Source organism: Hyperoodon ampullatus (assembly GCF_949752795.1).
Source record: "Hyperoodon ampullatus genome assembly, chromosome: 10".
In the NCBI taxonomy this organism is placed as follows: domain Eukaryota; kingdom Metazoa; phylum Chordata; class Mammalia; order Artiodactyla; family Ziphiidae; genus Hyperoodon; species Hyperoodon ampullatus.
In genome coordinates, this window is record NC_136923.1 from 50,003,125 (window position 1) to 50,016,538 (window position 13,414).

Below are 13,414 nucleotides of genomic sequence, written 5' to 3' on the forward strand. Positions count from 1 at the left end.
CCTTGCTGATGCATTTTTAGAGGCCTGGTGTTTATTTCTATTTCAAATAGGGGCCTACATGTATTCAGAGAAACTTACAGTAATTCATAATATTAGGTTTGAACTTCATAAGAAAACATAGGAAAGAGCATGATAATCAAGTGCCATTTACAACTAAAATGTCTGCCTCACATGGACACTTCTACTGAAAACTGGTAGCCATCCTTGATTGGAAAAAATAAGGCCCATTTAAATTTACCTCCAAATTCTTTAAGGCACCAAATCTGTGTAACCCTTTTTGATCTATGTGAAAAACAATCAAAACAAAAAGAAAACACAGTCCTCATGCTTCAGGGTCCTTCCTCCAGAAGGAATATTTATAATAATGCTCTTTCTCTTAGATGCTTCTTCCTTCTACTCCTAATACTGACTGAATTTGGTGACAGAAACAGGCAATGCTCTTTCATTTATCTTGGAAGAATTTTAAGGTCTAATTCTCAATAAAAAATATTCTTAGAACACTTTATAGGTTTTTGCCCAACTCAGTTTTGTAAGGCTAAGACACAAGGGATACGTAAGTATTTTATAAGGTTTAAAAACTGTAAGGCATAATATCTTTTCCTGAATATTCCAAAAACTACAGTACACATTTAAACATAAGCAGAGATCGGAAGTTCACCTTTCCTATGCATTGCAGGTTAAGCACATGCTTGAAAGACAAACACTGTTAGTAAAGCTATGTGCAGTGGGGTTAATAGAATTTGTGAAACCACCATTACCAACACTTCTGCGTACAGAGAACATGCTTGGGCTGCAAAATGGGCCCTGATACCTTTAGTTCCTTAAGCCCCTGCATGTATCTCCCTTCTACATCCTGTATCTGGTCCTTAAGGTCATAGATATCCTGCAGGACATAGGAATGAACCATTGCATAAAACCACACACAAAGTCTCAAAGGATTCAGATGAAATGTGAATTACTTTTGCATATTCTAGACTAAAAGCAGAGAAACTGAGGTACACAAACGTAACTGCCACTGCAAACGGCTAAAAGGGGCAAACAGGCAGGTGATAGTGGGGCTGGGGAAGGCCTGGAGTAATCAATCTAACATATCAAATACTTCCTTGACATTAACTCCTGTGGAAAAAACATTAGCAAATGGGGCTGGGGCTGTGTACAAAAGCTATATAACATTTTTTAACATACAATTTAAAAAACTGTATCAATCATTCAAATAATTTTTAGCATAACACTCCACCGATAACTAGTAAAATATGCAGCAAATTAATTATAAGCTGAAGATTCTACTGAGTCATGCGGAAGTTTTTAAAAACGTAAAACTACATACGAACAAAGTTGTCTTTCAATGACTTGGTTACTGACCACAATTAATTTCGGAGAAAGATAAGTAAAGGGAGGGGTATTAAACAAATATTTTAAACACAATGTCAAATGAGAGAGTCTATCCTGAGGACATCATTTAAATGATGAGAAGAGCCTTTGCTCCAAATGTTACCATAATCCTTATAAGAAAAGTGAAGCAGGTCAAATTTTAAATGGAAAATATTGTTTCCCTTGTACCTGACCTTGCTACATGAGGTCTATTCTGGATGGTTGATTTAGGGGGGAAATAACTGCTACAGGGCCCTGAACATAACTGTACAATTAACAGGCAGGATCAACTGTCAAAGGCCCATTACACAGAGTTTCTATATATTTCCCCTGCCCCCTTCATTCCTTCCTTGGTAGGTTTGTCTTTTATTCATTGGTTCCTTTGATAGAGATTTATAAAGTGCCTATTAAGAGCCAAATGCTAGGATACAAAAATCTCATTTCCTTCAGGGAGGTTGTTCTCTCAAAGAAGAAATACAAGTAAACAGCGAGTACAAGCTCAGTCTGAGGCTGGAATGCCCCATCCTTTTGTCCCACTAGAAAATAGCACCTAAAGGCAAGAGTTAAGCTTATTCAACTTTGCACCCTTGTGCTTATGCCTGGTACTTAGGAAGAGTTCAATAACACTGACCCCTTCAAAGTCAGAGCCAGGCTGACCTGGGCCTCCTTCTGCAGTGCTGCTGCCGCTGTTCCAATCCTCACCCTCTCCTAACCCTCAGCCCACTTTTACGAGCTGCCCATTTCACAAGCCAGACTCCTGCTCCTACCCCGCCCACAATCTTACTCAGTCCCCACCGGTCCCTCCCTCCTCCTCTACTGGGTCAGTGGGAAGGGGCGGCCACCTTCCATCCATCTGATCCCTGGACGTTCCTCTCACCCACTCAGGCACTTTCTCAGTCAGCTACCCCTTCTCCTTCCTTAACCTTCATAGTCTCTCTCTACTGGCTCAATCCAACCAATGAAAACAACAACTAATGCTGCCTTTAAAAGAACACAAAAACCTCTTAACTTTCTCTCTCTACTGACCAAACAACTTCCATTCTCCAATACTCTCTTCAGAGCAAGTTGCCTACATTTTCTCCCATCACAGTTTTGACTTGCTCATCTCATCCCCATTGTTCAACCACAGGGTAACTCTTCTCCTTGCCTCCAATGCTTCTTCCAGTCTGTGGTCAATCTTTAGGAATGCAAATCAGATAGTACTGCTCCGCTATTTAATATCCCATAGTTGTCAGGGTAAACCTGACATCACTACTCCTCCAGCCTTCTCTCTCACCCACTGCGAATCCTCACTTCTCATCCTACCCTCTGGCAACTTTGCTATACAGATAATCTTGTGGGTCTCTGAATTTAACTATCTGAGAAAGCCTTCACCCTTCAGCTTCTTTGCCTGGTTAATTTTTATTCTTCCTTCACCCCTTGTCTCCTCCGAAAAGCCTTTTTAAAAATCTCTTCTTCTAGTCTAATTTAGATGATGCTTCTCTGAATTCCCTTAACAGCCCTATTCTTGCTGCTACCATGGCATCACACCACCTGGTTTTACTGGTTTATACCCATTTGTCTTCCCTATGAAACAGCGAACTCCTTAAGTCCAAAGTGTGCTTTACTGCCTGACTCTGTGGGGCCAAGTGCTCAACAATGCTGAAAGAATGAATGAATGCAATTTTTATTACTGCCCTTCCCTCGTTCCTCAAAAAGAGCACGTTCAGCAAATAGACATTCAAATACACTTTGAAAGGGTTATTAATAAGAATGGAGACTCAACTAGTGGGTTAAACGAGCTTACATTACTCAGGTATTTCTGTCATCCCAAATATTATTATACTTATCTTATCATGAAACACTGAGAGATAACTGTATTCAGGCAGCCAAGTAACACCATAACGGCTCAAAAGACTAATAATTCCCCAAATCTGGTTCCTTATACATCCACATATTTTCCATTTAAAATATGGCCAATTATTTGAGAGAATTACTTTTATATACATTAGAAAGTTTTTTTGGCATTTGTAAATTAGCAGAACTCATTCCAATATCATCAAATGTTCAGGAAAGAGAATGGAAGAATTAACTAATCTCCTTCCCTCCAGACCCTAGTCACATTCTTGAACTGCACTAACAATTTTTTTTAAAGAACTCATACCATACTTTTTTCTTCCTACCAAGACACATTAAATGTTAAATAGTTCCAGTAGACTACAAAGAAGCCAAAAAATTGTTTATAAAAAACAAACCAAAAATCACGGTTTACCCGCAATTCACTTAATGAGGTGTCCGGATCTATTAAGCTGCTGGTGTCCCCACTTCCTCGTCTGGATGAGTTTCCACTTAGAGGGGTTGTTGCTGAGGCAGAATTTCGAGATGAAGGCTAGAGAAAAAGAAATATGGCACTTTTAAGTCTTGTTTCTTTAAAAATATATTTGCTGTGCAAACTAAAAGTGGGCCAGGGTGGTGGGGAGAGATCTAACACAGTGTGGACAAGAAGTTACCGAATGCAATCCACAGGCAATTTAGATTGGCTCTGGGGAGAGGGTACCCAGAGATGGGCCCAGGCATACTAAGCACAACTGTGTTCGCTCGCTTTACTGGAATCTAGAATTCATAATAACTAAGAAGGAAATGGGTCGTGTGAAAGTTGTCTGTTTTCTAAGTTTATCTTTGCTGTATTGTAAACAGCACTGGGGTGAGTACATCAGCTTGATTTTAAACAGTTTTAGAATGTTATAGTTGGTATGCTAATTAGCAGTCCTCCTATTTAGTTCCTGAAGCTGTTTCTTCAGAATTTTTTCTTCTCCTAATACTTTGCTGATAAAGTTGGAGATACTATTTGCAGCTGACAGCAATAATACCGTGTATCACTATGAATTTAGACTGCTCTTCCCACAATGAGTTTAAATGCGACATCATGCTACTGAATTAATAAATGGCAGGGATTTGTGCTATTCAATACGGCAGCCAACTAGCCACATGAAGTGATTGAGCACTTGGAATGTGGTTAGTCCAAATTGAGAATTTTTTTTTTAGGTGTAAAATACACACCAGATTTCGAAGACTTAGTGTGGAAAAAAGAATGTAAAATATTTCATTAATAACTTTTCATATTGATTATGTTTAAATATTTTGGACATTTGGGTTAAATAAAATATATTATTTGTATTAATTTTATCTGTTTCTTTTTACTATTTTAGTGTGGCTGCTAGAAAATTTAAACTTACATATGTGGTTTACATTTGTGGCTTGCACTGTATTTCTGCTGGATAGAACTGGTACACTTTTTGGGGGCATAGCACAAAATTAATCCTGATAATTTCCCTAAGATGACTTTCTAAAAATATTTCTAGAAGAAAATTAGAAATTTTTTAAACACAAAGCAACTCCTAGAAAGGAGTTATTTTATTGTACTTCGAAGAATAATTTATCTCTAATAGGAAAAAAAACAAAACCCTCAGAGTTTGTCACCACCATTCCTAAAGACACTTCTTCATTTTCAGTGTTTAATGGCTTCTTCTAAGGATTAAATTCTAGAGGAATGAAAATCAAAAGAGCAGCCAAAAGTTTAAGAGGTGACATTCAAGGAAATAAAATGCAGTGTCTTTTCTCTTCCCAGTGCTTCACATGATTCAACCACAGAGGAATCTGGGGGTCAAAGACAGGAAGTAGATGAAGAGAGGAAGAGTAGCTCCATCAGTTAAACTGTTGTAAAATCAAGAATAAAATAGTAGTAGACAGTAAGTTATTGACCTTGAGAACTTAATTTCCTTAGGAATTTAGATACTCACCCTTGTGTAATTTTCAGCATATTGTTTGTCAGATTTTTCATCCAACTAGAAAAGAACAGAGATAAAAATCAGAAAAGATGCTTAGCATTTTGATTTTTTTATGGGGAAAAAAAAGAAGTGACCTCATTTGAGTTCTCCAAGTTCAATCGATATTTGGAACCTAAAAGCAAACATACTAAAACTGAAATAAAAGTTGGGACACATAAAACAAGATGTTAAGAACTTTAATTCTTATCTAAGGAAGATATGGTATAAGGAAGCTGTCCTTATGAAAAATTTAGAACTTTTACACAGATTTTCTTTTCATGGTATTTGAAACATATTAAAGAAAACTATATATAAACTTAAATTTTATCATTGTAAAAGTTAACACACACACACACAAAAGTGTATACATCAAAAAGAAAATTCTGATAAAACCAAAAGCCAAAAAACTTTATTATCTTAGCATTACTGACACAGGACACACAGATTAAGACTAGCACACTTAGCCAAAAAAGTTCAGATTGGACTACAGCATGTGAAATATATCATCAAAAAAATTTCCCCACAGCACTAAGGAATTGGTTGCCTGGTTTTCGTTTTTGCTTTTTAAGTAATACACGCTCACGTATCCAAAAAAAAGAAAAAAACAGCACAAAGGGTATGCAAAGTAAGCCTCTCTCTAGAGGTACACCATACCCAGATCTTCAAGGGCAACCTACACCCAGTCTTTAAAAAATTCTAACAGTAGTGTCCCAAATACATTCCATATCTTGTTTTTCCCCTTACCATGTTTCAGAGATCAGAGAAAGTACTTTATTTTTCTTCATGGCATTTATCACTCCCTGACCCCATGATATTTATTAACTTATTTATTAATAAATAAACTTATTTATTAATTGCCTGATCTCTCTCTCTTTAATGTAAGATCTATGTCTGTATGTTCTTTTCTGTATTCCTAACACCAAGAATAGCACCTGGGGCTTCCCTGGTGGTGCAGTGGTTAAGAATCCACCTGCCAATGCAGAGGACAGGGGTTCGAACCCTGGTCCGGGAAGATCCCACATGCCGCAGAGCAACTAAGCCCGTGTGCCACAACTACTGAGCCTGCGAGCCAAAACTACTGAAGGCTGTGTGCCTAGAGCCTGTGCTCCGCAACAAGAGAAGCCACCGCAATGAGAAGCACGTGCACCGCAACGAAGAGTAGCCCCTGCTCACCGCAAATAAGGAAAGCCCGCACGCAGCAATAAAGACCCAACACAGCCAAAAATAAATTAATTAATTAAAAATAATAAAAAAAAAAAGAATAGCACCTGGCATACAGGACTCAAAATTTGCTGGATGAACGAATAAATGAATTATATCCCATATGTACTTATAGACTTACCTCATTTATTTTAACAACTGCATAGTACCCTATTATCTGGACATACCATAATTAAGTTATCCTATCTTCTGCAGATAGGCCTTACGGTTGTTTTAGTTGGTGTTTCAAGAAGGGAAGTACCTTAAAGGTTTAGTCTAAAACCCTGATTTTATAGCTGAGGAAAGAGAAATTCAGAGGTGAAAGATCTTGCTGAAGCATGCGTAACTACTAAACGTCAGAGCTGAATCCAGACCTCAGTTTTGTGAATTTTTCTTATTATTTACCTGTATATACTGTCCCAATTACCACTGGGGGAAAAAAGTCACAGAAAAATTTAACTAAATGAAAATATACCCAGATTCCAACTCCTAGACCAACCCTCCTAGCCCAATCTCAAGAAGAGATTTGAAAACCTTCCTTAGTTAATTATTAAAACACAAAATGTCATTATTTCTGGCTCAGTTCATATCACTTCACTCTAACTTCCTCATATTTGACAGTTTTTTCTGTTTTTTTTATCACCCACATTTATTTGTGTTCATTTTCTGTCTCATTAAACACCTTTTATTATAAGTACCAAATCAGAATATAAATACTATCTCAGACTTCAAATTCTTTTTGCTACTTCTTACTGTAATACTCTTAAAAAAAGGAACTGATTTTAGTTCATTTTGACTTCTTTAAACCACATATGAAATGTTTTAAAACAGGCGATGACAATAGTTTTTAATATTGGCAGTTATTGCCATAAAAAGGAATTATCTTCCTCACATCTATACTAGTAAAATATATTGCCTAATATTTAATGTTTTATTCCTCAGAGTGAAAGAAATACCATATCTAAATAAACTGACTTATTTTCCTTAGAGTATCTTCCAACTCTCTTCTACTAATGAGTTACAGAGAAAAACAAGCAGCATTCAGAAACATTCTTCCAGGTCCATTTGAAATCCTGTCTCTTATCCCACTCTCACACAAATGACCCCCAAACCCACCCATTTTTTAATAGACAGTCACCTGAGAATAATCTTACATTTCAGAGGCTGCATCACTGACCCAGTCCACTGCAGGATTGATTCTGTTGCTTTCACTATCTCCTGACAGATCCCAACTGCCGCACCTGCCCAAGCTGATCATGTGCCAGACTTCAGGGATTGTGGAGGTAGCAAAAATGCCTAGATCAGCCCCGCTGCAGGGACTTGGCCAGAGACTCTTCAGTGCTCACTTTTCAGGCTCGTGCTGCGTTATGTGCAGCCTTCCGTTTAGACGAAGAGCTAGTTGAAACCTGGTATTCTAAAAGCCCTGGGAGGTCTACATAGCTGCATTGCAACGACAAGCTAGTGTTCAAAATGATGACCAAAAGAGTCTGCCAGATCCTCAAAAGGCTCTTAAGTGGAATAAGATATAATCATGTTTAATATACTAAGGTATAAAAGAGGGAAATGTTGGTAAAAGGGTACAAACTTTCAGCTAGAAGATCAATAAGGTCTGAGGATCTAATGTAAAACATGGTGACTACAGCTGATTTTTAAAAACTGTTATATATGAATAACATGGAAAAAATAAATATGCAATAATATGAAAAATCAGAAAACAAAGGTTATATGTACTATATAGTCACACTTCTGTAAAACAAGCAAATTAAACTGAGATAGAGAAAAATACGGAAAATAAGTCATCAAATTGCTTTAAAAAAAGTGGCTAAACAAAATGGTAGACTAAAATATAAAACAACAACAAAACAGAAAGCAAGGCTTTTTTCCTTAGTAAAGCCCTCAGGACTTGCTCATGAATACTGCCTACAGCCTACTATTCTCAAAAACTTTCAAGTAAATATTATGCCATTACACTCCTCAATAATTAAATAGGTAATTTTCCAATCAAGAAAAGGGTTCCAGGCTTCCCTGGTGGCGCAGTGGTTGAGAGTCCGTCTGCCGATGCAGGGGACGCGGGTTCGTGCTCCGGTCCGGGAAGATCCCACATGCCGCAGAGCGGCTGGGCCCGTGAGCCATGACCGCTGAGCCTGCGCGTCCGGAGCCTGTGCTCCGCAACGGGAGAGGCCACAGCAGTGAGAGGCCCGCATACCGCAAAAAAAAAAAAAAGAAAGAAAAGGGTTCCCTTGATAGCTGGAAATGGAAAGATAGCTGACAGGCTTATATCAATAATATTTCATATTCGTATTAATGCACAAAGAAGAGCACATGATGGCAAACTTTATGCTTCTTTTAAGAATTTCAAATTATCAACTCGTAAACAAAGTCTTAAATATCATCTTTTCCATATTTCAGTGATAAATGCCTTTGCCTTATTTATGTCTGGGAAATCTGAAAATGCTTTGCTCTTGACATCAGAGTATAGATTGTTTCTCTTTAAATCTACACTCTTTGATTATTTGTTGAAATTAGTACATGAGAAATATTTCTTAGAATACATATCTTGTCAAATCTTTGAAACCCTTGGTTTCTTCTTAAAAGATATTTCTTATTCTCTGATTAAGAGGCCCTTTGACCTTCGTTTCAGCAAATGGCTATTTTGACAGATAATTTTATCCTACTAAAATGGTAAAATACAATTTGAACCTTTTTGAGTGGAAACAGAATTTTAGTTGTGAACACATTTTTTTTTTTTTTTTTTTTGGCTGCGTTGGGTGTTCGTTGCTACGCACGGGCTTTCCCTAGTTGTGGTGAGCAGGGGCTACTCTTTGTTGCGGTGTGCGGGCTTCTCATTGCAGTGGCTTCTCTTGATGCAGAGCATGGGTTCGAGGTGCGCGGGCTTCAGTAGCAGTGGCTCACGGGCTCTAGAGAGCAGGCTCAGTAGTTGTGGCGCACGGGCTTAGTTGCTCCGTGGCATGTGGGATCTTCCCGGACCAGGGCTCAAACCCGTGTCCCCTGCATTGGCAGGCAGACTCTTAACCACTGCGCCACCAGGGAAGCCCCGTGAACACATTTTAATACCATCATTTGAAAGAGTTGTTTAGAAATAAAGATGTATTTTATTCCAAATTTTTTTGCTCTAGAGAGGGGCCCAACATATATTTTAGGCTTTGCCAAGAGGTAAAATTAAGGATATTATATAAGTACTTAGAAAACCATTAAAAAACAAAAAACAAAGAAAACTTTGGCTGGTAGGCTATAAAATAACAGGGGGCTGGCCAGATTTGCCAACCACTGCTCTAGAGAAGCTTGTGCTTATGTTACAAGGTATACAACATGATTCGATATACATATACACAGCCTATATACATATATATCAAATCATTATGCTATATACCTTAAATATGTATACTTTTTATTAAAGTATGTAGACAAATCAAAATAACTACCTGGCAAAAGAAAAGAGTTTTATTTAATTAGTAGAGGCAGTGGAAGACTAAAAAAAACTGTCAACCTTTTCATTCCTGTGTAGTTACTAAAATAAATTGCCAAGAAATAAACGTAAGGAGGACATAGTCAGTAATTGACACATCACATTAGATGCTAAAAGAATTCAAAGTTTTTAAGAGAAAAGGTGTACACAATAAATTAAATTGTTTATATCTATGAAAAAATAGGTTACTAAGCAAATTAATAAAATGGGCAATATTTCAAGAGAAGGACCTGGGAGCCACTCTTCTAACTTTGTGTGCAGAGAGACTGTTGATGTGACCAAGGTCAAGATGGGACTGTTGCTCAGCCAGCCAGCTTTGAGTGCCAACAATCTGGAATACTTAAGGACAACACTCAAAATTGTTTTCTAGGATTAGTCATCCAGAAATAGCTATTTAAATACAATCGGTGATGTGCTAAATATAAATAATTCTCTCTTCATTAAAAAACCGTCTAATTTTTTGTTAAGGCACCCTGCCTCATCTGCTTCAAAGCGCTTGATAATTAGGACAGCGTTGGTCCAAGGGCAAACAACACTAATGCCAGTTACGGAGAGACATCACAGACAGAAAATCAGGCTGTTACATACATCAGGCAGGTAGACATCTGCTGGTCTAGGTTCCTTCATTAAGGTAAACGCCTCAAGGCATTTCTACTGGACAGGCTTTCCTAAATTCAGTTCCCAGTGAATGTGAAAGCAATAGATAGGCATTTCTTCAAAACAATGCCATAATCCAAATGTTCAAAATCTATTCAGATTCTTCCCAGTTACTATAAATTAGTTACTCTTTGCTAAGTAGGATATTTTATTGTTCAACCTTCAAAGTTTACCTAAAAATTTATAGATTCTCCAAAATGAAAAGGGAAGAATAATTTTAAGACTGATAAGGAATATCTAAATATGGGCTAGGTATTAGATGGTTTTAAGGAGTTATTTTTCATTTCATTAGGTATGATAATGGCACAGTAAATAAAGAAAAAAGTTCTCAACTAGAGACGCATACTGAAGTATTTATTGGGAAATGGCATGATGTATGGGATTTGCTTTAAAGTACTTCAGAAAAAAGAGGGAAAGGGGAAGAAATAGATGAAACAAAATTGGCAAAATATTGATAATTGTTGGAGCTGCTGATGGGTTCTATGGGGGAAAATTTCCACAGGAAAAATGTTTTAAAAAATCAGAACATATCAATATATACATTTCAAAACAAAACAAATAACTGTATTTTATGCTAGTGTGCTGAAATAAATATTTCCTAGGCAGTAAATTAAGTTCCTAATTTAAAAATAGCTATTTTGTTAGCTGTTAGTCACAAGCCTGAGACAGTGAATCCCCATGCGCTGCACTCACGCTGGTCAGATCTGGGATGCTGACATCATCCATGTCGGAGACCACGCTACCCCTACGATTGGAGCGACTGAAATAATCAGCTGCAGAAACCTTTCAGTCAGGAAAAAAATGAGATGCTTTAAAAGTTAAGAAGAGAGAGAATAAAAAGATAAGAACATTGGCATATGGGGGATTTAGTTTTTTTTGGTGTGTGATAAAGTATCATGAAATGAAATGAGGAAACTGCTGTGATTTACCTACTCAAGAAGGTGAGAAAGAAATGTAAAGGGTTCCTAAATGACATCACAGCTCCCTAAAATAAGCTCTTATTATTCATCTTAGCTAGAGTTCTATGCTATAGAGATCATCCATGTACTGCCTGAGAACCAGCATCACCCTCACCATGAGGGATTCTAGGATAGCATTTACCTAAAGCCTCTACTATATTTCACAAATGTATAATGCATTATAGCTATCAGCTCTGTTTAGCACATATATCCTGAATGCAGAACTATCTGCAGAGTATTTACTGTGCCTTTTACCAATTTCCACAGTTCCCTCTTTTTCATATTCCTCAGGATTGAGAACTGTAGAACAAAATAATGAAAGAACTACACTGGCCTCTTTCTGGTTCCCCAGACATACCCAGTCTCTTCCCACCTTCGCCGTTGGCACTGGCCTAGGAAGATCTCCTCCCAGCTCTTCAAGCAGCTCTTCAAGCAGTTCAACTCTCAGCTCAAAGGTCAACTCCCTTGGAGAAGCCTTCTCTGATCACCCCATCCAAGGGATCTCTCTCTCTCTCTCTCTCTCTCTCTGTCTCACACACACACACACACACACACACACACACACACACAAACATACACACCACTCAACATCTTCTATAATATCACCTGCTTTTTCTCTTCACAGTCACCGGGTTTACTTTTTCTTTTTTGTTCCTATCTTTATCAGTTTATTTTCTATTTCTTTCACCAGGATATAAGCTCCATGAAATCAGAAATCTGGTCTATGTGGCTTACCACATTATTCCCAGCACTTAACATGGTCCCTCACATATAACAGGTACTCCCTCCATACACATTTGTTGAATTAATAAATAATGAATATTTTTTACCTCACTCATCAGCTGTTCTCTACCTCAGCTCTGTCTGATTACCTTGCTCAAAATCTCTTCTCTTCCAGAAAGGAATCTGGAAGCCCATCCACAGAGATGCCTTCCTTAAGGCTTACAAATATGAAGTTTTGCTAAGAGCTGAGATAATCAAGCAATAGTATTCTTGTTCACAGTAATACAACTTAGATTTACATATAATAATATAACAGTACCCACTATCTCAGAATTTTGATAGTTATTTTCTATATAGTAATTCATTTAATCCATATATTAAGCCTACCTACAAAGATAGTCATTACATGCCCATTGTACAAAAAAAGAAATCGCTATTAACACAACTAACAGGTTGGAGAAACGGTTCAAGCCCAGGCATCATTATTTCAGAGCCCCTGCCCTTTCCACTCCATCACTTTCTGGGGTGCTTTCAGGTGTCATGGACTGTTCTTTCTCCTGCAGCTCTGAGTATGAGCATTAACTGGCTTGCCAATGGACCACAACTGTCTTAATTAGATCACTGGATTTCTGGCAACAAAGCTCACAAACTCTTGCTGTTCCCCTTTTCTATGAAAACTTTGTGTCTACAATCTTTCACAAAACATGACTTATATTAAATGACCTTCTATTTTCTTAAAGGAATTATAGCCTCTTACATATTGGGCTCTTTTGTTTTAGCTCTAAGCTGACATACCATCCTCACCAATGTAATTTTCGAATCAATTTTTAAGTATAGCAAAAATGTCATCAGCCCTCTGTAAAATTTCTTGCTTCATCAAAAGAATAACCTGAAATTATATAATTTGTATTCTAACATAGCTATTTGTTACCTCTATAATTGTAACTCTAATTGAATTCTAAGACCAAAATTTTTAAATTTTGCCATCAGCAACTCAAAGTATTCGTGGGCCTTAAAAGATGTATAAACTATGGTTAAATTTAAATACACAGCGAAGAAAACAACTAATTAATGGCAGCATGATTTCTAATCCATTTCTAAACTCTAGTAATGAGTTTTAAACAATGTGGAGGCATTAATTTTGCTTGAGAAATTTTTTGGTTTTGGTGAATTTGGTTTTGGTCACATACATGCACGTGCATAAAATAGCA

The 13,414-nt window shown here is 37.3% G+C and overlaps 1 protein-coding gene across 8 annotated transcripts in view; it reads right to left on the reverse strand.

Annotated features, from left to right (window-relative positions):
- LRRFIP2 (LRR binding FLII interacting protein 2) overlaps positions 1 to 13,414 on the reverse strand; it is a 97,403-nt gene that overhangs the window by 42,909 nt on the left and 41,080 nt on the right. For 4 of the 8 annotated variants that reach the window (XM_079712929.1, XM_079712928.1, XM_079712927.1 and 1 more), the window contains 4 exons: positions 11,215 to 11,304; positions 5,151 to 5,195; positions 3,623 to 3,739; positions 812 to 883 (listed from right to left, as the gene is read on the reverse strand). In XM_079712929.1, the coding sequence (XP_079569055.1) occupies positions 812 to 883; positions 3,623 to 3,739; positions 5,151 to 5,195; positions 11,215 to 11,304 (324 nt within the window). The remainder of the gene's footprint in view (positions 1 to 811; positions 884 to 3,622; positions 3,740 to 5,150; positions 5,196 to 11,214; positions 11,305 to 13,414) is intronic. The other 4 variants (XM_079712932.1, XM_079712931.1, XM_079712930.1 and 1 more) reach the window with 3 other exon arrangements.